The sequence below is a fragment of the Hippopotamus amphibius genome, chromosome 4, assembly GCF_030028045.1.
Source record: "Hippopotamus amphibius kiboko isolate mHipAmp2 chromosome 4, mHipAmp2.hap2, whole genome shotgun sequence".
NCBI lineage: Eukaryota > Metazoa > Chordata > Mammalia > Artiodactyla > Hippopotamidae > Hippopotamus > Hippopotamus amphibius.
This window is the reverse complement of record NC_080189.1, coordinates 116,469,332-116,495,961: the sequence shown is the minus strand read 5'-3', so window position 1 is coordinate 116,495,961 and position 26,630 is coordinate 116,469,332. Positions and strand designations below refer to the sequence as shown.

Genomic DNA, 26,630 nt, shown 5'->3' with positions numbered 1-26,630 from the left:
TAGCTCAGGGCCTCAGGCTCAAGGCATCTCACAAGGTAGCAGGCTGCCGGCTGAGATTATGATCTCACCTGAAAGCTCAAGCAGAGGAGAATCAACTTTCATCCCATTCACTTGTTTGTTGGCAGGACGGAGTTCCTCATTGGCTGTTGGCCAGAAGCCTCCCTCAATCCTCTGCCCTGTGAGCTTCTCCAAGGGTAGCTTACGACATGGCAGCCGACTGCCCAAAGGGAGGAGTGTGGGGAGATGAACCACAGTCTTCCTGTAAATGAATATTGCTACTAACACCCCATCACCTCTGCTGTATTATGTTCACTAGAAGTTAGTCACTAAATCCAGCCCACACACAAAGCGAGAGCATCACACAAGGGCTGGAAGGAAGGAGGAAGAGATCCTTGAGGACCATTTTATAGGCCACCTCCCATACCCACATGACCATTTAGAAAGGTTTAACTGAAGTATATGCAGTGTTCATCCTCTTGGTCTATCAGTCGTGAAATGTGTCACGTAACTCTTCCACAGGCTGCTATGACACTCTGCCCAAAGGATTATAAGTATGGTTATTAGCTGCTGCTGCTGCTGCTTCTTCTTAAATTGATATTAAATGTTGGGTATGAGAACATTTACATAAAGTGACATCCCTGTTTTTTATTTTATTTATTTTATTTTATTTATTTTATTTTATTTATTTATTTTTTTGGCCCTTCCATGCGTGGCTTGCGGATCTTAGTCCTCTGACCAGGGATCGAACCCATGCCCCCCCTGCAGTGGAAGTGCAGAGTCCTAACCACTGGACCACCAGGGAATTCCTGTGACATCCCTGTTTATTTGTTTTGTTTTGTTTTATAAATTTATTTATTTATTTATTTTACTGGCTGTGTTGGGTCTTTTTTTGCTGTGCGTGTGCTTTCTTTAGTTGCGGTGAGTGGGGGCTACTCTTTGTTGTGGTGCGCGGGCTCCTCATTGCTGTGGCTTCTCTTGTTGTGGCGCACGGGCCTCATTGCTCCGCGGCATGTGGGATCTTCCTGGAGCAGGGGTCAAACCTGTGTCCCCTGCATTGGCAGGAGGATTCTTAACCACTGCGCCACCTAGGAAGCCCTGTTTTTTTGTTTTTAATTAATTTTTTATCGGAGTATAGTTGATTTACAATGTTGTGTTAGTTTCTCCAGTACAGCAAAGTGAGTCAGTTATACATACATATATATCCACTCATTTTTTATTATTTTTTATAAGTTTATTTATTTATTGGCTGCATTGGGTCTTTGTTGCTGCACGTGCGCTTTCTCTAGTTGTGGCAAGCAGGGGCTACTCTTCGTTGTGGTGTGCAGGCTTCTCATTGCAGTGGCTTCTCTTGTTGCAGAGTGCAAGCTCAGTAATTGTGGCCCACGGCCTTAGTTGCTCTGCAGCATGTGGGATCTTCCTGAAGCAGGGCTCAAATCCGTGTCCCCTGCATTGGCAGGCCCATTCTTAACCACTGGGCCATCACTCTTTTTTACATTCTATTCCCATACAGGTCATTACAGAGTATTGAATAGAGTTCCCTGTGCTGTACAGTAGGTGCTTATTAGTTATCTATTCTATACATAGTAGTGTGTATATGTCAATCCCAATCTCCCAGTTTATCCTCCCCTCACCCCCCAACATCCCTGTTTGAATGAGTCTTTCCTTAAATTGGAAGAAAGAGGGTAAAACACAATGGAATGGCTGCTTCTACAGCTTCCTCGGGGAAAAGGTAGGGAAGTATAGTGTATATAGTATCATGTCTGCAGTGTAGAACCTTCCAGAAGACAAATAAGCTATAAATGACACTCACTTCTTTCCCTTTCCCTTAGCAACTGACACAATGAGTGAGGTGATGCCAGAGGACGCTCTGAGTAATACCTTTTTTCTTTCCAGCTTTCTCTCTCAATGTGACAATATTGTCCTGGGTTATGAAGGCAACCACTTTTTTTGAATACTTAAACACTTGGAAACCATGACGAAGTGTCATGCCAAAATTAAATTAAAATAATGAAGTTAGGGATCATAAAGTCTAATGTACTCATTCTTTAAATGAAGCATCTGAGTTGCAGACAGGTTACAAACGATTTGCCCTAGTTCACTGTGTTCCATGGACATTAGTGGGGCTGTAAGACCAAACCCAATTCTCTTCCCTTTGCGCTTTCATGGGTATGTCTGACCCAGGCAGAGATTTTTTTATATGTATCTGTTGGTCTTGTTAGGACTAGATTATAAAATTATGTCTTTTCTTATTCTATATTCTGATTGTGTAAAGGGGGACCTTTGTATTAACATGTGTATGGTATTCAGCTGTATAAGGTGGAGAAAGTACCCTAGAATAAGAGGAAATATTACATAAGACTGTGAACTTTGGAATCAGTCCAGAATGGAGGTTCTTACTTAGTAGCTGTGTCATCCTGGGCACATTATTAAAGTATGTTAAGCCTTAGTTTCCCCATTTATAAAAATGAGAAAACCAGTGTCTCTCAAATAGAATCATTGGGTGGATTAATGCCTGATACATATTAAGAAAGAGGTGTCTATTTCTCTCCATTCATCCATTCAACTATCCAGTGATAAAAACCTATATTACTGGACTTCCTAAGTGGTGCAGTGGTTAAGAATCTGCCTGCCAATGCAGGGCACACGGGTTCCATCCCTGTTCCAGGAAGATCCCACATGCTGCAAAACAACTAAGCCCGTGCGCCACAACTATTAAGGCTGAGCTCTAGAGCCCGTGACAAGCCCATGTGCCGCAACTACTGAAGCCCCTGTGCCTAGAGCCCATGCTCTGCAACAAGAAAAGCCACCACAATGAGGAGTAGCCCCTGCTCAACGCAACTAGAGAAAGCCCGTGTGCAGCAATGAAGACCCAAAACAGCCAATAAATAAATAAATAAATGTGTGTATATATAAACTTGTATTACCTTCAATGGAAATCACAAAAAGGGATATGTTTTCCTAGATGTGGACTGTTAAGAGTTGGTATATGGCTTGGTAAATAAAAATGAAATTCCAATCCTTAAAATATTCTGTTCTTTTCACTCTAGTTTATTCCTGCATAAGTACATAGGTTTTTCTCTCTCTTTCAAGAAAACGTTTGTAAGAAAGGAAAACTTTTTCGCTCTACCCTTTTAGATTCAATACGTGGCGTGTGTGAATTAAACTGACAACAGACAGATTAACGGGAGAAAAGGTATATAAATTTAATTGATGTTTTTAATTTTGCATGCATGGGGCTACACAGAAAAGAAATGAAAACCTAATGAAGCAATTAGACTCAGAAGCTGATATACCATTTTAACAAAGGGTGACTAGACAAAAAAAAAAAAAAAGGTGGCGGTGGACTTCTAGGGGCAGAAAATTGTAGGAAGGCATATATATGGGGTAACTAATGGAACCCATTTAAGATATGTTACCTATATAAATAACCTATATAAGCATTATTTTAATCAGGTTTGTTTGTGCAGACTCATCTTGGTGTTGGCTTTCCAGCTTCTTCAGAGCCTTAAATCTCCTAGGAGGATATTTATGGCAGTCCTCATTTCTCAGAAGTTTCTGCTTTTAGTCAGATAAAGGGAGCTCCAAGAAGTTTTCTTTTTTTCTTTTTTTTTTTTTGGCACACGGGCTTAGTTGCTCCGCGGCATGTGGGATCTTCCTGGAGCTGGGATCGAACCCGTGACCTCTGCATTGGCAGGCAGATTCTTAACCACTGCGCCACCTAGGAAGCCCATCCAAGAAGTTTTCTTTCTGCATCTGTTGATTCCTAATTGCCTTTGGCTCAAAATAATCCATATGCCAAATTGGCATACTTTGAGGAGGTGGTATAGTCTAATCCCTTTCCTATTTGTTCACTTTTTTTTTTTTATTGGTTACATTTGGTCTTTGTTGCTGCACCCGGGCTTTTTCTAGCTGTGGAGAGCAGAGGCTACTCTTCATTGCAGTGAGCGGGCTTCTCATTGGAGTGGCTTCTTTTGTGGCAGAGGACAGGCTCTAGGTGTGTGGGCTTCAGTAGTTGTGGCACTCAGGCTCTGTAGTTGTGGTGCATGGGCTTAGTTGCTCCGTGGCATGTGGGATCTTCCCAGACCAGGGATTGAACCTTTGTCCCTTGCATTGGCAGGTGGATTCTTAACCACTGTGCCACCAGGGAAGTCCTCATTCATTTAAAAAAAAATAAGAAATAATTAATTAATTTATTTATTGGCTGCGTTGGGTCTTCGTTGCTGCACATGGGCTTTCTCTAGTTGTGGCGAGCAGGGCTACTCTTTGTTGTGGTGTGTGGGCTCCTCATTGCCGTGCCTTCTCTTGTTGCGGAGCACGGGCTCTAGGCACGTGGGCTTCAGTAGCTACAGCACATGGGCTCAATAGTTGTGGCTCACGGGCTCTAAAGCGCAGGCTCAATAGTTGTGGCGCACAGGCGTAGTTGCTCCGTGACGTGTGGGATCTTCCTGGAGCAGGGATCGAATCTGTGTCCCCTGCATTGGCAGGCGGATTCTTAACCACTGCGCCACCTAGGAAGCCCCCTCATTCACTTTTGATTCTTCTGTCAAAATATGATTGTGGTCCCAGGACCCAAAGATTAACAAGCTACAAATCATAGCCTCAAGGAGCTCAGAGTCTTAATGTGAAAACAAATATAAACAAATCACTTCAATATAATATAGTGAATGTTGTAATTGAGTTGTTCAGAGGCTGCTATGGAAACCCAGGTAGGGGAAGAGCCCTAATCTGATATGTGTGTGGTGGTGGTGATAAACAATGGCCTCCCCAAGGAAATAATGCTTAAGCGACTAGTTTGAAAATATTCATGGGAGAAAGCGCATTCTAGGCAAAGTCATAAAACGTGCATCAAGGGAAGAGGAGGTCCAGTACATGCAGGTTATTATGGGTAGAACACAAACCTGTGGGAAATCAGCAGGAAATGAGAGTAGATATACAGGCTATTGTATTAAAGGCTTCTGCTTAAGACTCTGAATTTTACCCTCCAAGTGAGTGGCTTCTAAAGTGGCTTAGCACGAGGTGGGTGTGCAAGGTGATCTGTTTAAGCAAAAAATATTAGAACTTTTTTAAAAATTTCTTCTATTTTGGGATGTGTGGTATAATGTATAAATTTGTGTACTATTGCATATATACATAGTTTATATCTAAGTAAATGGACATGGGTTGGGAGTATATGCGAAACTATTGGGGAGACTTCCCTGGTGGTCCGGTGGTTAAGACTTTGACTTCCAATGCAGGGGGTTCTGGTTCGATCCCTGGTTGGGGAGCTAAGATCCCACATGCCTCTCAGCCAAAAAACCAGGACATAAAACAGAAACAATATTGTAACAAATTCAATAAAGACTTTAACAAAATGGTCCACATTAAAAAGATCTTAAAAAAAAAAACAACTATTGGGGAGGAATAACTTTGCCTCTATCCTCTTATGTTCTTAGATTGGGAGTGTGCAGATTAAACTAATAAAAGAGATTAACAGGAGAAAAGGCATACAACTTTCACTTATATTTATGTGCATAAGAGTTTGCGGAAAAGACGTGAAACACAAAGAAGCAGTTAGACTCAGGGCTCAGGTACCATTCTAACAAGGGAAAGGGGGCTTGGGTTTCAAGGGATGACAAATTGTGGGACTCACTAGGAAATGTTTGGGGGAACTAATAGAAGATAAGGATTATTTTAGTAAGATCTGTTTATGTAAACCCATCTGGGTGTCCCCTCTCCATTTCCGGTAAGAGTCACTTTCTTCTTGATGCTGGGGTTAAGGGTGCGGGTGGGGTGGACACCTTCATAAAGTGAAGTCTGTGCCCTGCGTTTAGGCAGGTAAGGAGAATTCTAGAGAACTCTTCCTGGATCTGTTGATTCTCAATTGCCTTCACCCCAAAATAATCCTTATGACGAAGTGGCACATTTTGGAGTGGCCTGTCTGATCCTCTTTAGCACCATTAACTGAAAGAATAAAAATAGAAAAGCAGTCAATAGGATTGGAGGCCAATATTAAGTTCAGTTTTAGACATTTTAGGTTTGAAGTATATGTGGTATCTTTCACCACAGTTATTCCACAGCAAAGACTTAGAAATATGTCAGGAATTATAGAACTGAGATCAATTAGATGACATATGGTTAGCTTTCTCACCACTTACCCACTAGTTCCCCTAAAGAATACTGAGAATGGTTATTCTGCTGGACAAATAGAAGTGAAACCAGAATTAGAGGTGATATTTACAAATCTCTGTCATTGTTGGTTACAATAGCTGAGAACACAATTTCTTTTTTCTCCTTTTTTCCCTCAGTTTTATTGAGGCATAATTGACAAAATTGTAAGAAAAGTAAAATGTGCATTGAGGTGATTTGACTTTTCCCCTTTCTTTTAAATCTTCATTTTAGAGTTCACTGTCTTAGCAGGATACATAATGCTGGAATAAAAGGTCCCAGGTGCACTGGTTTCACACCAGTGGGAAGGCAAAGAAAGGGCATTGAAGCTCTATTTATTCAAATTGCAAAGCCATTTAGATGATAGTGTTTATTGTTTGCAAAATGATCTAGTAATAGCTACCACTTGTAGAGCATAAACTATGAACACTGTGTTAAGTGCTTTTATTTAAATCACCTCAATTACTACTCACAAAACCCTAGAAGAAAGTACTGTTATTATCACAATTTTCAAGAATAAAATGCTGTGAAGTTCCAATAGCTAGTAAATGTTGGGCCTAGAATTTGGACTCATGAAGTCTGGCTTCAGAGAGGCACATTTTTTGCTTCCCTTTGTGGCTTCCAAACCAGTTCTCTTCCATTCTTTCAAGAGCCTTGGCCCCTTTGGGCTTGCTGCTTCTGTCTACACCTCCTGCTACGGCAATTCTTCAGAACCTTCTTATGTCCCTGTCTGTCCCCATTAATTTACTGAAGGTTTGGCTCTTTTGTCACTGTTTTCTTTGCAACCTGTACTTCTGTCAGTCTGTTAACCCCATCCACACTCAGGCACATACCTCCTTTCCCTGAACTTCCCTCCACACCCAGCTTAGATCCCACAATGCTTCTTCATAATCATTCTTTTGCAAACACCCACAATTCCTGTAGTTGTCTCTTCCTCTTTCGTTACTGTCACGAGAAAAAAAAAAAAAGCCGCAACCCTGATTAAATCTAATTGTCCATCTCTTCTGGAGAAATTGGCATATGTAGGCTGGATGGTTTTACTTTAAATTCCCGACCACAAACCTCAAGTAGCTTTGCCGGCAACCTCCATTGCTTTCACACTCTGTAGGGCCCTCCCAGGTACAAAAGCCTTTTAGATCTGTCCCAAAGGGCAGATTTAAACAGTTACCAATTAGGGGAGTAAGAAAATGCAGAAATAAAGGAAAGGCAGTCAAGAAAACAATAGTGCAGTCACAGGGCAGGGGCCTGGTTTCTCTTCAAGGGATATACACAACAACCTGATACAAAGCTCTGAGCTATTCTACAGGATCTAAGGCCCCCACTTAGCTGGAGGATGGTAACTTCAGGCTGAGTGTAAACACGTGGATCCCAGGCTGCTTGGAACCAGGAGGCAGATTCCTGGAATACCACCCTGTTGTCTCACCACCAACCTCTCAGAGGATGGTCACACACCCTGCAGTCCTGCCCCCAAATTCTGCCTATAAAAACTCTTCCCCGAGGGAATTCCCTGGTGGTCCAGTGGTTAGGACTCCTCTCTTCCACTGCTGGAAGCCTGGGTTCTATCCTTGGTCATCGGGAACTAAAATCTCACAAGCCTGTCGGTGCGGCAAAACAAACAAACAAACAAACACACACAACCAAAAAACAAAAACTCTTCCCCAAAAACCACTGGGGAGTTTGAATGTTGCTTTTAGCAGAAGCCTCCCGTTCTCCTTGCTCAGTCTTTGCAATAAACCTTTCTCTGCTCCAAACGAGACATTTCTGTTTGTTTGGTCTCACTGTGCGTTGGGCACGTGAACTTGGGTCTGAAACACTGTTTTCTCTTTTCAAACCTCCCACAATGTCTCCCTTACCCCACTCTTAGCTGATGACCTTGCCTCAAATTTCATTGAGAAAATGGGATGATCAAGGAGGAAGTCCTTCATGGACCACCCCCCAAATCTACAAGCCTATCTGTACACATATCCATCGTCTTTGTCTTCTCTTAGTATCATGGAGAAATACCTCTGCTTCTATCAAAGGCACACTTTCCACTAGTACTTTATTTATTTAATTAAAAAACTTTTTTGACCACACCGCACAAAACCTTAGTTCCCTGACCAAGGATCAAACTCAAGCCCCCTGCAGTGGAAGTGCGGAGTCCTAACCGCTGGACCACTAGGGAAGTCCCTCCACTTGTACTTTCAATGCCATTCCTTTCCATTGAAAAGATCTTGCTGCTTTGCTATCTTTTTTTTCTCTCTCTTGAATTCCCAAGATTTCCCTCCCTATTGGATCATACCCATTAGTGTACATTCACTATATCTTTCATTAAAATATACAAAAACATATAAAAAATATAAAAGATACAAAAACAAAATCCTCCCTGACTTCACATGCTCCCACAGTTATAGTTTTCTACTGCTCTTCACAATAAAATGTTTCAAATACCTGTCTTCACTTTTTCCGTCTCCAACTTAGTCTTGAACTATTCCAATCTGTCCCCACTACTTCACTGAACTGCCTCTGACAAAGTCAATATTGAGCCCCATGGTGTCAATCCAATGAGCTCTTTTCTGTCCTGTCATTTGTACTGTTGGTAACACTTAGTTAACCACTTTTCCTTTCTTGGAGAATCTCTTTTTTTTGGCTTTTACAACACTATCCCCTCCAGCTTTCCCCACACTTTACTCAGTCTCCTTTGTTAGGGACCTAACCTCTATATTTGGAAGTTTCTCAGGGCTTAGCCCTGGACCTTCTTCTCATTACATTTTCTTTGGTGATGTCATTCTCTCTTATGACTTTAAATATTAGCTATGTTGATGGTGCTCAAACTATCATCTCTGGGCCAGAACTACTCTCTGAGCTCCAACTGCCCATTTGATATCTGTATTTGGGTAACTCAGACCTTCTAAATCTTCAGGTTTTAGCCTGAACTTTGCATCATTAAAGAAGCCTTTCCTGGTGGCACAGTGGTTAAGAATCCGCGTGCCAATGCAGGGGACACAGGTTCGATTCCTGGGCCAGGAAGATCCCACATGCCTCGAAGCAACTAAGCCCATGTGCCACAACTACTGAAACCTGCACACCTAGAGCCCATGCTCCGCAGCAAGAGAAGCCACCGATAAGCCACCGCAGTGAGGAGCCTGTGCACAACAATGAAGAGCATGCCCCTCCCCGCAGCTAGAGAAAGCCTGTGTGTAGCAATGAAGACCAAATGCAGATAATAAATTAAAAAAAAAAAACAAAAAAACCTACAATGGAAAAGAAAAAAAGGTGTAAGATGTCGGAAGAAAAAAAAAAATAGGTAGCTTAAACTAGCTTAAATTAGTTAAACTAGACATTGGCTTCTAAAAGACAAAGCTGGATTTGTTCAAAGTACAGCACACCCCAGCAGACCACCACGCTGTCTCTCTCGTACGTCTGTTTTGTTTTGTTTTTTTTAAGCTCAGGGTTTGTCCTGCCCTATAATTACAATCTCTTTCCTTTGCCGTAACTTTTTGTGAAGCAGGATTATAACTAGATTTTAAGTAGAAAAAAGTCTCATGTAAATATATATATATATGCAGTTTTTTTTCTTTATTTTTTGCTGCACCATGTGGCTTGTGGGATCTTAGTTCCCAACCAGGGATTGAACCTGGACCCTCAGCAGTGAAAGTGTGGAGTCCTAACCACTGGATCACCAGGGAATTCCCCTTTTTCCATATGGTATAGATCTGTCAAGTGAAGCAGGCAAAAAGGAGAAGAATGGACATTTTTGAGGATTTTCTCAAATAATGAAATATCTAGAGGAACACTTAAATGCTTAATATAATGTAGTTTTAGGAAATAGTAAAGTCTGAACTACTATCAGAATGCAGAAATGATGGATTCTTCAGAGCAATGTATTTCTTCCAGTTAGAGATTGAATGATATCCTCACATCAGAAGGCTTCTGGTGGCTTGCTTGACATCTTCCTTTGGAAAGATGATTGCAGCATTTTCAGTCTATGTAAAAATGTGCATTAAGGCAGTGGGATATAGCAAAAAGAGCTTCAATTTTTGGAGTCCAGTGTGAGTAGATAATAGATTTACTAGTTTTGTGATCTTGAACAAATTACTTATCTTTCTGTGACTCAGTTTCTATAAAATGGGGATCATAATACTTACCTCAGGATTATTGTAATTTTTAAGATGTTTATTTACTTATTTGGCTGTGCCAGGTCTTAGTTGTGGCACTTGGGATCTCTTAGTTGCAGCATGTGGGATCTAGTTTCTTGACCGGGGATTGAACCTGGGACCCCTGCATTGGGAGTCTTATCTGATGGATTACCAGGGAAGTCCCTATTGTGATTATTAAAATAACAGTGTAAAATAGCAAATGCTTGGTAAAATGCTTTCTTTTTCTTTTTTGATCCCTGTAGTCATGATTCCTTTTTAAAACCTGATTTTTTTTTTTTTTTTTTTTTTTTTGGCACACGGGCTTAGTTGCTCCGCAGCATGTGGGATCTTCCTGGAGCTGGGATCGAACCCGTGACCTCTGCATTGGCAGGCAGATTCTTAACCACTGCGCCACCTAGGAAGCCCTGATTTTTTTTTTTTTTTAATAAATTTATTTATTTTTGGCTGTGTTGGGTCTTTGTTGTGGTGCAAGGGCTTCCCATTGCAGTGGCTTCTCTTCTTGTGGAGCACGGGCTCTAGGTGCTCAGGCTTCAGTATTTGTGGCTCTCAGGCTCTAGAGTGCAGGGTCAGTAGCTATGGCACACGGGCTCAGTAGTCGTGGTGCATGGGCTTAGTTGCTCCTTGGCATGCGGAATCTTCCCAGACCGGGGCTCAAACCTGTGTTCTCTGCATTGGCAGGAAGATTCTTAACTGCTGCCCCACCAGGGAAATCCCTGATTTCTTTTTCACACCTGATGAAAGGCAATGGATTGAGGAGAAGAAGAATTTATTTATCAACAGCATAGGTGAATCTTCTTAAGGTAATCAGACAAAATGAGAAAAAGAATACTTTGATGAAAACTTGGTGGCTACGGCCAGTATGGTGTTTTAGGACAGTTCTCTCGTAATTGTTTATCAGTGGTACAGAATAGCAGCATCTGCCTTTCTTTCTCTTTCATTACCTTTTAAATAATGGACGTGTTGGTAGTTTTTTTGTTTGTTTTAAATTTAAGTACAGGAAGCATCAACACTCTGGAAGGGCAACTTGTTTGCTAAGAATACATGGTAAGTGGAAGCAACCTAAGTGTCCACCAACAGATGAATGCATAAAGATATCATATATACATACAATGGTATACTACTCAGTCATAAAAAAATGAAATTTTGCCATTTGTAACAACACAATGGACTTGGAGGGTTTTATTCTTAATGAAATAAGTCAGGATGAGAAGGACAAATACTATAGGTTATCACTTGCATGTGGAATCTAAAAAAGAAAACAAACTAGTGAATATAACAAAAAAGAAACAGACTCACAGACATAAAGAGAACAAACGAGTGGTTACCAGTAGGGAGAGGGCAGGGGGACCCGGCAAGGTAGGGGTAAGGGATTAAGAGCTATAAATTCAATGTACAATAAATGAGTTACAAGGATATATTGTACAGCACAAGGAATATAGACAATATTTTATAATAACTATTAATGGAATACAATCTTTAAAAATTCTGAATCAATATATTCTATCCTCAATCATATAATACTGTAAATCAACTATACCGCAACAATTAAAAAAAAATAAATGGTAGGTAAAAACAGTCAATAGAGGCAAATGGCAAAAGCTGAATACAGATGAACCTACACGGGCGCCAAGTATCTGAGGTTGCTAGTAGCTTATTTTGTGGGTGGGGGGCCGCACGTCAAGCAAGAACCAGGACCAGTTCTGCATCTTTGTTTCTCTGGCCCCTGACCAGCCAAGGCCGGCCTGTCCTTACACCCAGTCAGATTCTGTTGGCAAACCCTAGCACTGTTTTGATAAAAATCGGGGGCCAGATGCCAGAGTTCATCAATTTAAGAGAAAATAAGTTGTTTAGATAAGCTGAGTTATTTTTTAAAGTTGACTTGGTCCCACATTCAGAAGAAATGACAAGACTGGCCAATTTTTTAATCCGGTGATTTCACTCGATAATTCAGGGAGATCATTCCACTGTAACTTAAAAAACCTGCTTGCTAGAACGCGGTACTTTTTAAGATCTGTATGAGAAAAGCCCTGATTCTTCTTCACCCTGGGGTACTTTTAGGTTCAACACTTAAAACTGCTTCTGAAAATTCCCCCATGGGACTTTCTTAAATCTAGGCCCACTCCTTACCAACTTGTACCTTCCTCACCAGCCATATTCTTTAGCCTCTCCAGTTTTCAACTTCCTAAATCTTTAACCTCACCCCACGAATTAGTCCAATCAAACTTTCCCTTCTTAAACCTCTTCCTTACATTCGCTCCAGGAAACCCCCATGAGAATCACGTGACTAAATTTGTCCTTAATGGCGCTCCGTAACTCGCCTACCGTTCCACCGCCCTTCCTCACCTCCTCTTAGCTCCGCCCCGCCCCATTCTCGCTTTCTCCCCCTTCCCCCCTCCCAACCCCAGTGCCTGCGCTTGCGCATCTCCAATTCAGGCGCTTTCCCTTTCCTGGCGACCAATCCACTTCCTGCCTCCGGTCCTCGAACACTCCTCCCCACCCCTGAGGCCCTGGTTTGAGGTGCTGGTTGTGGCTGTCCTGAGCATTGCCTGTCTGAAAAATTCGCTCCTCTCACCGAGCGGGCAATTCGAAGCGGTTGCTATGTGTGTGGCACCTCTCTGAGTATTTACTCGCAATCCTCCACCCCGGAGCTGCGCTAAGCGCGTGGCGAAGCCGGCGAAAAAGAGCCCCGGACTGTTTTCGATCCGGCATTCGCGCGGACAGCTGCTTCCTTTCCACCTCCCTCCGCCCCGCCCCCACTCGCAGCCCGGCCGCGCTGGTGAGTGGCGGGCGGGAGGGCAGGCGGGCGGAGGGAGGAGGGGGAGTTGAGGGAAGGCGGGCCCTTGGCTGCGAGCTAGGTGGGGGGAGGGGAGGGGAGAGCCCGAGCGCTGGAGTTGGTGCTGGGAAACCCGGGGCTAATGTTGACAACAGGCTCGAGGTGAGTCCCGGGGAACCTCCTTCCCCTCCGCTCCAACGATCGGGAGGAAGGGGGGCTGGGGGGCACCGGCCCGGACTCCGAATCCCTGGGGGACCCGAGAGGCGACTCCGCACCCCAGCGCTCCGGGGGCGGCGGGCAGGAGCCGGACCGCGGGTCCGGCGTCGTCCTCCCTCAGACACCTCTCGTCTGGAGGCGCCCATCAACGCGGGAGCCCCCGGCCCGGGGCAGGCAGCAGGGGCGGTCGAGGGGGTGCCTGCCCCACATGCCCGGGCTGGGCCTCGGGGCCGGAGGCGGGGAGCCCTCCGTGACGGGCTGAGGGGGCTTGGGGGTGTGGAGGAGAGCGAGGGGAGGTTGGGGAAAGCGCTCCGGGAACTGTGAGGGGAGCGAGAGCGAGCAAGTGGGGAGGGTGCGTGTGTGGGAGGATGTGGAGCCGGGAGAGCGGCCGGAGCGTGTCGGGCTCGGGCGGTGAGGGAGCGTGGGGTGCGAAGTTAGGGCTGGGGCAGGGCTGGCCCGCGGAGGTGAGCGGGCTGCCCCGTGGGACTGGGCGCTGCGGCGGGGAAGCGTGTGAGGCAGCGGCGTGTGGGGCGGGAGCAGGGGGTTGTGGGAGGCGAGGGTGTAGGGGAAGGGGTTTGGGTGTGCTGTGGGGTGTACTTTTTTTCGGTCCCGCGGGCTGGGGGTGCTTCACGTTGCCTTCATCGCGGGGCTGCTGGTCTTCTCTCGTTAGCCCTGTTGAACTCACGAGACGGTCGCGGGGTATTCGGTCTCAGGTTGGCCAAGCAGAGCCAGCTCTCAGGCTTGAGGGGACACCTCTGGACCGGACCGTCAGCTCCCTTGGTCTTTCAGGACTTGTACGCGGTGATGGATCAGACCTGAGGAAAACCATCCCTCACTTTTCTCCTTAGCAGAGTTGTTAGGTGTTGATGAGAACTGCACGGCTCCTCAAGAAAACCGTTTTTGAACCGTGGTGAAATTTGTAAAAACTTTGAATGAGTCCTTTATACAGAGGACGTGCTTTAAAGTCAGAGACTGGGTGGTAATGCCCCTGTGCGGTTCTGCCTTTAGAGCATTTTGAATGAATAACCCAGAATGAAAAGGAAAAAATAGCATTCTTTTCCTCTGGAGCATTTTCAGAGCAGTCTCATTGTGATTTCATACATAGTCCATATGGTACTTTGCGAAGGAATATCTTTAAAAGGGAAACACTCCTTTCTCTGCATTCTCCCCGTACATGCCATTGGTAATACCTGCTTTGCTAGTGAAGTAGTTTTACTTTCTTCTGAAAGTTCAGAGTATATTTAGAAAACCAAATAAAATATACAGCCAGGACACTATTTTGGGAACGAGGAAGGTGGTTTTAAAGCATGGCTTCCTTTTAAGGACTGTGTGAATGTAATTATACTCAGTAAAATAGCTTGTAAGAGCTAATCATATTCCAATTAAAAGGTCACTAATTTTTATCTTATTTTGAGATAGAATCTATTTAGAAGTTCTAAGTTTTTATTTGAAGAACTTTTTGAAACACTTCAGGTAAAATATATGTTTACTGAAGCATGAGTTTATAATTTAAAGAAATTTTAGCGTTTCATTAAATATAATCTAACACTCAGTTTGATTTTTGAAATTTGATATGATAGAAATGCATACTGATCTGAATCAGTCAGAGTCAGGGTATATAGTGGAAAAGAGCACTGGACACAGTTTCAACCGAGCCACTAAACTAGTTGTCTAATCTAGGGCAGGTCACTCATTGTAAAAATTGAGAATCGGAGTAGGTAAAATCTAGTACTCCTAACTCTAAAAATCTCTCATTTTAAGATGAACTTTTCAGTGTTCTCTGTGAAAGAGAATAAACATTTGTTGAATGCCTTCCTCGTGCTACTTCTAGGCTAAAAGTTTAAGAAATCTGTAATTCCAGAGAGGTAGCAATATCTCCATTTTATTGATGAATAGACTCAGAGAAGTTACATTACCCAGTTTCCATAGCTAGCAGTTTGCAGAGTTCGGATGCAAACTTAGAAGTATGACTGACTTTGAAAGCTCATATTATTTTCACAGATTGCATTGTTGCCTTTACATAAACTTTTAGAATTTCATCATATTTTTTGTTCACTGAACTTTAGTTTCAAGTGTACTTTGGGTATATGCTTGTAATAAAAGGATGAAATGATTTAAAGAAGATACCACTACCAAGACTTAAGGGTCTTACCGAGAATCTGTTTTGCCAGGCTTTAGAGTAGAATTTAATTCATGAATGACTACTACAGTTTGATACAGAAGGCACTTAAAAATCTGTTAAATAAATGAGTACTGGGGAGAGTCACAAAAGTTTGGGAGACTCTTGTGCTAATAAATGATGATCCTTTGTGAATTTGTCAGATTCCAACTGAATTTCTTAATGTTTTAATAGAACTTAACATCTAATTTCATCTTCATAGATGAGATATTAATTATACATTTTGATGCCATTCTTTTTTATATTCTGAGAACTATACTTCCCTGTGTCAGCTGCAGTGTTGCTTGTTGCTGCTTCACGTCAGAAAATGCAAATTCTATATAAACATTATTTTTTGGACATAATTACAAATATTCCTAAGTAAGATTATCTTGTTAACTAGGAATGACCTGTCCCCATATATTTTAGCTAGAATATGCCAAAAGTTAAAACATAATGTAAAAACTGCTTAGCCATTATCAGGGACTCTTTCTACTCTGAGGTACGTAATTCTGATTTGTTGTAGTCAGTATCGGTTGTCAAGTTTTCCAGCTGACAATTTCATACTCTCAAGGTTCTTGATAACTTTGGTTAAGAGTATGCGTTCAGATTCCAGCTCTGTCACTAGCTGTGGAGGCCTTGGTCAAGTTACTTGGTCAGGTCTCCATTTACTCATTTATAAAATAGGGAACATGATACCCACCTCATAAAGATTTTAGTATTAAATGAGATAATGTATGTAAAATGTTTACTCTGGTACCAGTGAGTAGTAGCTATTAGTATTTTCTCTTTTGAAAGTTTGCTTGCTTTAGGGCAAAGGTGGGTATTTAATTGAAGCTGCAAGAGAAATCGGTAACTTCACTTCCCAGATAATATAAGTATTAACACTATCTTGCTGCATAAATAAGTAGTCATGCTTTTATATATTTTAATGATTGTGCAAACAGGATTAACAGCCTTTTTTTGTCGCAGTTCCACCAGTGGGGTTAACTAAAGCCTTTGGGTGTCACTGTCCAAAAAAATGCATAGAACATGAAAGTGGAGAAGAATAAAACAGAAAAAGGGGAAGGAAGAGGTGGCTAAGAGAAGGTATAGACTATGACATGTGACTCCAAAATTACTGAAAGTGCTTCTGTTGGCTTAGATTGTCTTTGTGTGGTAATATTTTATTAGAGGGCTGAAATAAATGCTTTGTGTTTATAAAATATTTATTATTGCAAATGTTTTGTTTGCTAAACTAGTTTTTATTGATGTAATTTAAAACCTATTTTTGAAAATAGTTAAGAGTACTGTGTTTGTCTTTAGCTTGTAATAAAAAATAACTAGGTAGTTTAAGTAATTCTGTATTTTGTAAATGGAAAATATTTTGATTTTCTTGTGTATAACTTTAAGATTATTTAGGAGTTAAAACAAGAAGTACTGTCCATAAAAGAAATTATATGAGAATACTAAATTCAAAGTAGAGATGTATTTTTAGAAAAGAAAATCATGAATTTTGCTGGGGAATACATTTTGTTCCAGAATTTATTTCCAGTTAACTGTATGGAGCCTGTACTATAGAACAGTGCTATCCAAAAGATTTTTCTATGATGATGAAAATGTTCTGTATCTGTACTGTCTGGTGTTGTAGCCACTAGCCACGTGGAGTTGAGCACTTGAAATATGGATAGTGACTGGAGAACTGAATTTCAAAATCTGATTCATTTAAATTAATTTATAGTGTAAGTAGCCACATGAGGCCAGTGCAGTGGTTTTCAGCTGGTGGTGATTTTGCCCCCAGGGGACATTTGGTGGTGTCTGGAGTAATTTTTGGTTTTTAAACTGGGGAGATACTACTGGCATCTACTGGAGAGAAGGCAGGGATGCTGCATTTAAACTTTGTGCAGTGCACAGGATAGCGTCCTCCTCGTCCTCACCCAGAGATTTTCTTGCCCGAGATGTCACAGACCTGAGGCTGAGAAACCCTGGGCTGGTGGTTTTTGTATTGGCAGATATAGAACAGAATATACAGGTTTTTATAATCATCGTTATGTTTATTTATAAACTAATTTTGACTAATATTATTAAAGAGATGAAAGGTCTACTCCAATTTAGGATAGTTTATATTTGGAAGTTAGATGAGGTTAGAGCAATGAGGTGAAATTTATGAGTCTTCATAGGAGGCGAGAGCTCGTTTATGCTCCCACTTAAATACTTGTATTGAATGTTGTATGAAGTAGCATCACCAGCATTTCTTTTTTTTTTTTTTCTTTTTACTGTGCGTGGGCTTTCTTCTTAGTTGTGGTGAGTGGGGGCTACTCTTCATTGTGGTGCGTGGGCTCCTCATTCCTGTGGCTTCTCTTGTTGCGGAGCACGGGCTCTAGGTGCGTGTGCTTCAGTAGTTACAGCACATGGGCTCAATAGTTGTGGCTCACGGGCTCTAAAGCGCAGGCTCTAAATAGTTGTGGTGCATGGGCTTAGTTGCTCCGCAGCATGTGGGATCTTCCTGGAGCAGGGATCGAACCCATGTCCCCTGCATTGGCAGGCGGATTCTCAACCACTGTGCCACCTAGGAAGCCCCAGCATTTCTTAATGGCTGTCAAATGTGGGGGGGTAAAACTGATTCAAAATGTTCTTAGATACATACTGAAGTATTTATGATTAAATGATTTTTTTTGAAGTTGATAGTGGTTGAATCTGGGTGATGGGTACATGGAGGTTCCTTATATTGTGCTCTCTACTTCTGTTTGTGTTTATTTCCTTAATAGAAAGTAAAAATAAAAAAAGTACTTAGACATGGACATAACTAGTAATGATAGAATATTGAATTTTATCATAGAAATAGTATTCATTTTACATACATTTTATTTAATTTGTCACAGTTGCCAAATTGCATTAATATGTTCTGCTTAACAAAATAGTGTCACATCACTAAAAAACATCACAGTGTACACAGTGCTGACATTCTTTTACTCTTACAGATTGTCCTGGGTAACATAATGCCAGCTGAGCGTAAAAAGCCAGCAAGTATGGAAGAAAAAGAATCTTTACTAAACATCAAGGAAAAAGACTGCAGTGAAAGGCGGCCAGTGAGCAGCAGGGAGAAACCAAAAGAGGAGATCAAGCTTACTGCCAAGAAGGAGGTTATTAAGGTCCCTGAAGATAAGAAGAAGAAACTGGAAGAAGATAAGAGAAAAAAAGAAGACAAGGAACGCAAGAAAAAAGAAGAAGATAAGGTGAAGGCAGAGGAGGAATTAAAGAAAAAAGAGGAAGAAGAAAAAAAGAAACATGAAGAAGAAGAGAGAAAGAAGCAAGAAGAGCAGGCAAAGCGTCAGCAGGAGGAAGAGGCTGCCCAGTTGAAGTAAGAACGCTTATTCTAACTGTTGATATGCAGGAATGGGAAGATTGGAATGTTTTGGAACAACAGTAATTATTTGAAGTAAAACTTCCAGGGTGCAATTTCTTCAGAGTTGGGAGTATCTTAATTTACTTGTTCTGTTAATTTCACTGACTGGCGGCATGCTTACCGTGGTTTCATTCCTTACATTAAAAGAAAGCGAGCTTCTTTTTTTTTTTTGAAAGCGATCTTTAATAAATATTTTTTGAGGTGTGGGGCAGTCTGGGCTGTTTTGGTTTTTAAAAAAGGCTTCTTTTAATGGTATCATTTGCCATCTTTCTGAGTTGAAAATCTTTTTTTTTTAAATTTATTTGGCTGCGCCATGTGGCTTGTGGGATTTCAGTTCCCTGACCAGGGATGGAATCCAGGCCCCTGCAGTGGAAGTGTGACATCCTAACCGCTGGACCTCCAGGGAATTCCCGAGAATCTTTAATTCTTAATGGCTGCTCTTTGTAGAGTTGTTATTATATCAGTGCGTGTCTTTAAGGCAATACTAATGAAGTAAGCTTTGTGAGCCTGTTTTTATGGATTGACAAAAGGAAGCTTCAGGAGGTTAAATGACTTGCCTAAGGTCACAATAAATAGAGCAGCTGGGATTTGAATTTAGGTTGGGCTGACTTTAAAACCTTGTCCTTACGTACAATTCCATAGTGCCTCCCGTGCTTATCTTTATCTAAATCTACTTTTAACCTTGTAAATCTGCGTAGGTGATATAATGAACTGGTGAAAAACGAGGTAGTCCTCATGGGAAGACTACCAGGATGTAGCAGAAATGACAGTTGTTGAATAGTCCAGGAACACTTTCCTTCATATATATAATTTAAAAAACTCTTTGCAAACATGAATTTTTATGAATCTCTAGAACAACACAGTTACCTGCTTTCTTACCAAAGTTCTTTAGTACCTCTTACCTCTATTTTTAATGAGGAACTGGAGCCTTAGGTCTGAAAAGCAATAGTAGTGGCCAGTTTTGGAATATTCAGAACCATGATTCTTGAGAGTTTCTTGCTTATTTTATGTTTTACTTGAAAAAGAAATAATTCACAAGGATATTTAATTTCACTCACCCCTCCCATACAAAGCACTTAAAAAAAAACAGCCACCAAAACCCCAACTTCTTATTGGGAAATATTCAAACATGCAAAAAGTAGAATGGAATTATTTATCACCTCTCCCCATCTACCCAGCCATTTTTTTCCTCTGGAGTATTTTAAAGCATAACATTATTTCATCTGTAAATATATAAATATTAATAAGTAAACACCTTAAGTATATATATATATATGTTCATTATATATCAAAGTGTTTTTAATAAAGACGATAATTGAGTTTTGGAATGCATATACGTAATGAGTTGTGCTTTCTTTAACACGTGCTCTTGCTGCTAATCTTGTATTTCTGTGTGGCTGGGAAGCTTCCAAGAGATACTTACATGTCCGTGTTTCCAGTGATAGATGCAACTCTGTTAACATATTGTGGCTGTTAGTGGAAAAATTGTAGAATTATAGGGTAACTCAGGGATGGTTATCTGAGAAAGATGAAAAATCTATTTTACTAGAAATTTATATTTCAAAGTTACGTATTTTGGTATCTCACAAACCTCAAAGTCGCATTGTCCCCACTCTCCCACTCCTGCCCAAGTTATTTTACTACTGCAATTTAAACGTGTCCCTTCTTTTTAGTGGAAACATAGGTAGATTTGTTTTTAATTATTCTTTTCAGGATAAACAGTCTGTTAACCTTTTATTAAAGTGCTTTTATCCTATTCTTTATTCTTCTGGTTCTTATACAAGCTTTTTAAATTAACTCTTGAATTTTAAGACCTAAACCTAGCAAGGTGCTTTTATTAATAAAGGTATGTTTAATGCTGAAGTATGGAAAAATGGTACTTAACATTTCAAAACATTTTAATGCATTCTTTTATAAAGTTTATTCTTTAAAGTATTCTTTGTGGACATTTTTGGTCTGTTTTCCCAATGCTTTTATTTGCTTTAGGTTTTATATCTTTCCCAAACCTATTACTTTGTTTTTTCATATTAAACATCATGTGTTTTATCCATTTATTTGTTTTTCAGCTTTATTGAGTTATAATTGACAAATAAAAGTGTTTTATCCATTTAGCTTGCCAGTTGGCAGAATGATTTTTAATCTAGTTATTCAGAATCCTCCGTTCTGCCACTTTTGGTGTTATCAGTAGAATGCATTTTCATTATCTTAAGTCATTAATCAGATGTCTCTAAAGTAGTGAATCTTTTGTTCCTTTTGGATTCTGTTGCTTTTCTGATCACCTTTTCATTGGCTTTCACTCTTGTGGGATTCATCAGTGATGCTTCAAAATATACAGGGTATTTTACTTACTTATTTGTTTGTTTTTATATAGAGAGAAAGAGGAATCCCTTCAGCTTCATCAGGAAGCTTGGGAACGACATCAGCTAAGGAAGGAACTTCGTAGCAAAAACCAAAATGCTCCAGACAACCGACCAGAGGAAAATTTCTTTAGCCGACTAGACTCAAGTTTGAAGAAAAATACTGCTTTTGTCAAGAAACTAAAAACTATTACGGAACAACAGAGAGACTCCTTGTCCCATGATTTTAATGGCCTGAATTTAAGCAAATACATTGCAGAGGCTGTAGCTTCTATTGTGGAAGCAAAGCTAAAAATATCTGATGTGAACTGTGCTGTGCACTTGTGCTCTCTCTTTCACCAGCGTTATGCCGATTTTGCCCCATCGCTTCTTCAGGTTTGGAAAAAACATTTTGAAGCAAGGAAAGAAGAGAAAACGCCTAACATTACCAAGTTAAGAACTGATTTGCGTTTCATTGCTGAATTGACAATAGTTGGGATTTTCACTGACAAGGAAGGTCTTTCCTTAATCTACGAACAGCTAAAAAATATTATTAATGCTGATCGGGAATCCCATACTCACGTTTCTGTGGTGATTAGTTTTTGTCGACATTGTGGAGATGATATTGCTGGCCTTGTACCGCGGAAAGTAAAGAGTGCTGCAGAAAAGTTTAATCTGAGTTTTCCTCCTAGTGAGATAATTAGTCCAGAGAAACAGCAACCTTTCCAGAATCTTTTAAAAGAATACTTTACGTCTTTGACCAAACACCTGAAAAGGGACCACAGGGAGCTACAGAATACTGAGAGACAAAACAGGTGATTTTCAAATGTTTCTCAGAATTGAGAATTTATTTTGGAGCTCATACTTAAAAAATTGTAAAGTCTTCATGCCACTGAAAGAACTTGTGGAAAAGGGCTCATTGCAGGTGATTTCTTAACATTCCAGGAAAATTTCACAGTGTAACAGTCTAAGTACTCATGTTTAAATGTGAGTCTTCAATAGATTTTGTTTCTGATTTTAAAAGAAATCCAGCAAGTATATGGTCATTTCTACTTTGTGGATCTGTTTTCCTCCTGTGATTTAAAAAACTCCTTAATGTTGAGGGATAAATTTTCTTTTTCTGTCACTTTAAGTTATCTGCTATTGTTTTTCTGTGTGTTTTGCTGTTCCCTCTATAACAGGTTTGCTTTCATTGTTTTGTATTTTAGTTCATTGATGTCACTGTTGATACTCGCTCTTTTTAAAACAACAAGTGATTCATTATCAGTGTTATTTTAGATCACAAGTTTGGAAAATAGTGTACCAAAGTAGCTGTGAAAAAATTCTTTAAGTGCAACTATGCGTTTACAGGAGTATTTCTCCTGGGGACATCCATTCAGAATTCTAAAGGGATGATGTGTGTGCCTGTGGTGAAAATACCCTATTTAGGCCACCTTTGATAGTTATAAGATACTGTAGACTACTCTGTACATCTGCACCTAGAAGGCATCAGCAAGCTAGAAGTTGATGCAGTTGGTGAGTATTAGGTCAGCTTTATGGAGGGTTAGAGTTGGAGGACGGTTTAGGAGATACAGAAAGGAGGCAACAACAGTAGCCTTTGGCTGAATACTTTGCAACTATTTAAAGTGCATGTATAGGGGAGAACACTTACTCCTATAAGCCTGTAGTTGGGGAGGACTGACTGGTTTAAGTAGTTACCACTAGAAGGTGATTGACTTAATCAGAAAAGACTGCAATAGTATATGCCAGTAGTTCAGTTAGGTCAGGGGTAAGATAGGTGCAGAGACTATATGGATAAGTCCCTGGTGGCTGAAGATGACTCAGAGATGAGAATTTAAGATGGCAATGGTGCTTCTTAATGTTTCTTAAAAAAATAATTCTCGTTTTGTGCTTTTGAATAACAAGGACTGTTTTAAACTTTGAAGAGGCAACTTCAGAATGTATTTGTATAGCCAGTAATGGGTTAAAAAAGGAAAGTAGTGGTCCTCTTAATAATTCTCACATATTTAAGGTTTCTTAATTATGATTTATAGTGTTTCATCACTTTTCTAGTCTTTTTGCTTTCCCCATATGTCCTACCTAATACATCACAGCTGATTTTGAAAGTATGCTTTGAATACTTTTTATTGACTGCTTTAAAGGTTTTGTGTATGTGTGGCCTCACAGAAGCTTATAGGGTAGAGAGTCTATAATTTAATCCAATCATCCTTCCAATGCAAAATGGAATCCATTTTATAGATTTTCTGACACAAGTTATTCTTCTGAAAACTCGAGCTTAGGGCTCTGAGCCATTCCACTGTTGGACACACCCATTTGTTAGGAATTCAAGCTGAAATTTAACGCCCCATAAAATGGTTCCCTTTGGTTGACTCCTTTTTTCTGGTACAGACAGAATGAAGCTACTCAAAGTGGAGGTCCATGAACTGTTTACCTGTTCACAGTGAGTTAAGTAGAGAAACTGAGACTAAGCATATAGACATTTTGATAGCAATTTTCCATTGCCATGATATTGTCACTGTATCTTATAGCTGTGCAGTGATTAGAAAGAAAATTATTCCGTTATGGCAGATAGTTTGAGAAGCACTGGCATGGGACATGTCTCTTCTTTTACACCATGATGTCTCAAATATTTGCAGACTGCCAAGATGTTTCCCTTTCATCTTCTCCAGGCTGAATCCCTCCGGTTCCCTCAGTTTGCTGTATGATTTCCAGACACTTCACTATCCTTAGGACATTTGTTTTGGAGGCCTTCTTATCTGCCCATGACCTACAATTCCGTTAGTTTTTATAGCTGCTTAGGCAGTCTTCTGACTTTTTGTTAGACCTGAAGACTAATTTCTCAAATGAATTGCTGTGAAGGCAGTTCTTCACCTTGAAATAGTGAAATAATTTTTTTAAGACCTAATACAAACTTACCTCTTTTAAACTTTATTTAGATACTTTTGGCATATTATTGTTAGCCTAATGATGGTTGATGATGTGTGTGTGTATACACACACACTTACATAAAATTTTTTGTTTGTTTTTTTTGATGCACTGCGAGGCTTGTGGGGTCTTAGTTCCTTGACCAGGGATCAAACCTGGCCCCCCAGCAGTGAAAGCACTGAGTCCTAACCAATGGACCACCAGGGAATTCCCAATGATGTATATATAATTAGCTGTACTTATCCACTGGTTACATTTAGATTAGATAAGCAGACCTTTTTTTTTTTTTTTCCATTATTAAAGTCACAGAAGAAAATTTTGAACAAGATATATTGTTGAGAGCACAGCTTTGTGGCCTTTTCCTAGAAACTTACTCATTTTAATACAGAACTATTAACCTATGGTTGGTTATTAGAGGAGGTTATTTACTAAGTGTAAATTGACCTTAGCCTGGTAGCAGTTATTTTATCACAGGGACTGTCCAATTAGATGTAATAATTTGGGGGATGTGAGAATCTTAATCACAATGTAGAAAATAATTGGCATACAGCTTAATAAGTCACTCCTGCCTTAGGAAAGCTTTAATTTGAGCAGCCTCTGTAGTGAGGATTTAAATGCCTGACTGAGCAAAGAAGACAGGAGGAATTGGATTAGTGCAGAGTCCCTACTTGGCCTAATGTTAGTCTCCTTACTTCTAAGGGGGTACATTACAGTTAAAATGACCAATTTCCAAAAGTTTCTCCCTCCCAATCATTATCCAGTAGGTGTTTTGAAGTTTTTCTTTATCATAGGAATACATCATAGGCAGTCATTTTTCCCAGTAAGGTTTCTCTTAGGCATGATAATGCTAGAAATCTAAGTGCTAAGTAGTGAGTATGTAATGCTCGTACGTAGTTAAACTGCTTTAAACCTTAATTTAGTATCTCAATAATGATGGTTTTAAAAAAGTGAAATACTCTGTATTTTCAGTCTATAGATTATAAATGCTATTGGGTCATTTTAATTAACTTGGGAGATGGTACTGTGTTTAGGTGTTGTGAAGTGTTAGTCTGTACTCATTAAGGTCTATACTTAAAAATTTACTTAACCAATTAAAAAAATAGAGTAATAAGATCTCTGGTGTTTTCTTAAAAACACTGTGATGAATGAATGAAGACAGTGACTGAATGAGACCTGTTGAGTCTCAGCTGTTCTGTTCTGCTGTTACTTGGGCTGATAGGTATTAGATAGCTACTTCTGTTTCTAGGCCCCTGAGGGATTTACAGTTGTCAGCCAGCAAGGCAGTTGACCCTAGGGTTGGGTGGATTCTAATAAATTTGAATTTATAAGCTTTTTGTGCTTTAAGTACAAAATCTTATTTTTTAAATGCATTTTGGTTAAATGATTGCGCTGGGGAGTTAAAATTAATATTTACACATTTAAAATATCATCTAGTAATATTTGCCAATTTAGTATTGATAGCTTTACTTCTTGCTAAAGTTTGTTTTTTATTATGTTCAGTGCTCTTACTTTATACTTGAAATGCTTTGTATTTTGAGATATTATTCTCATTGAGGTAATATAACCTAGTATTTTTGGCATTTAATAAAAATTGGTTGAATAAATGATTTAATTTTATTAGATAGAACTTAATGTTAATTATGTAACAGTTCATTTCTTGCAGTATAGTGAAATCATGAATTCAGATGTTAAGTCAGAATTCTTGCTTGAGTAATTCTGAAATGTCCTAATGTCTTTTTTTTGTCCTTAATTGGTGGGAGTGGGGGCCCGTTTCTCTTTTTAGTACTGGTGAGTTATGACCTTCATGATTGCATGTTCAGTCCAACAGCAGTAAATGATTTGATTTAAAGTTTAGTAAGGAAAAAAATGTAGGTAGAATATAGGCTTTTCCCTTGTTAATAAAACCAGGGAGGTTTCTTTTATTAATGCAAATTCATGAAGTATTACTTTAACAGTGTTGAAACCTGAAAATACATTAAATAAAATAGTGTTGCTTTTACCTTTCACATTCTTTTCAGGTAAGTTGTACCTTGTCTTTACAAGGAGATTGCTTAATAAATTGTGTAGTAAGTATTTAAGCAGTATTAAAATGTTATATCACAGTGCTTTAGACTTACAGAGGCTTTAACAATTTCATAAGTGCTTCAAAATTACCTCCTTGCAGATATTTTGTAATTCAGAGTAAATGACTTTGACATAGTTGGTTAATAAATCTTTGGGTACAGTTATGCTTAACTGTTACTCTAGTCTGTTTTTGTATAAGGTTGTACAACATCCATAACCAAATTCTAAAATGAAACCACAAGAAAGTTTAAGTTCTCATGAGAATTTGACAGAGCGCTAAAGGAGATGAAAAGTGAAACCTAGTAGTTTTTCTTGGGTCTGCTTCCTGGTTATTTTTTCAAGATTTGCCATGTGTTCTGTGTTATTTTGCATGACTGCATAAGGACAAAGCTAAAATGAATTTTCTTTGTTCTTTTGAAGATTTTTTTCTTTTTAATTTGGCCGATAAAAGATCAAAATAATATTTGGTGTTGAAGTTCTTGCCTTTTCT

The 26,630-nt window shown here is 39.9% G+C and overlaps 1 protein-coding gene across 2 annotated transcripts in view; it reads left to right on the top strand.

Moving 5' to 3' along the window:
* The first annotated feature begins 13,102 nt into the window (after positions 1-13,102).
* Positions 13,103-26,630, top strand: part of UPF2 (UPF2 regulator of nonsense mediated mRNA decay) — an 89,471-nt gene continuing 75,943 nt past the window's right edge. For both annotated transcript variants that reach the window (XM_057731963.1, XM_057731964.1), the window contains exons 1-3: positions 13,103-13,218; positions 18,391-18,770; positions 21,187-21,966. In XM_057731963.1, the coding sequence (XP_057587946.1) occupies positions 18,409-18,770; positions 21,187-21,966 (1,142 nt within the window). In that variant the 5' untranslated portion in view covers positions 13,103-13,218; positions 18,391-18,408. The remainder of the gene's footprint in view (positions 13,219-18,390; positions 18,771-21,186; positions 21,967-26,630) is intronic.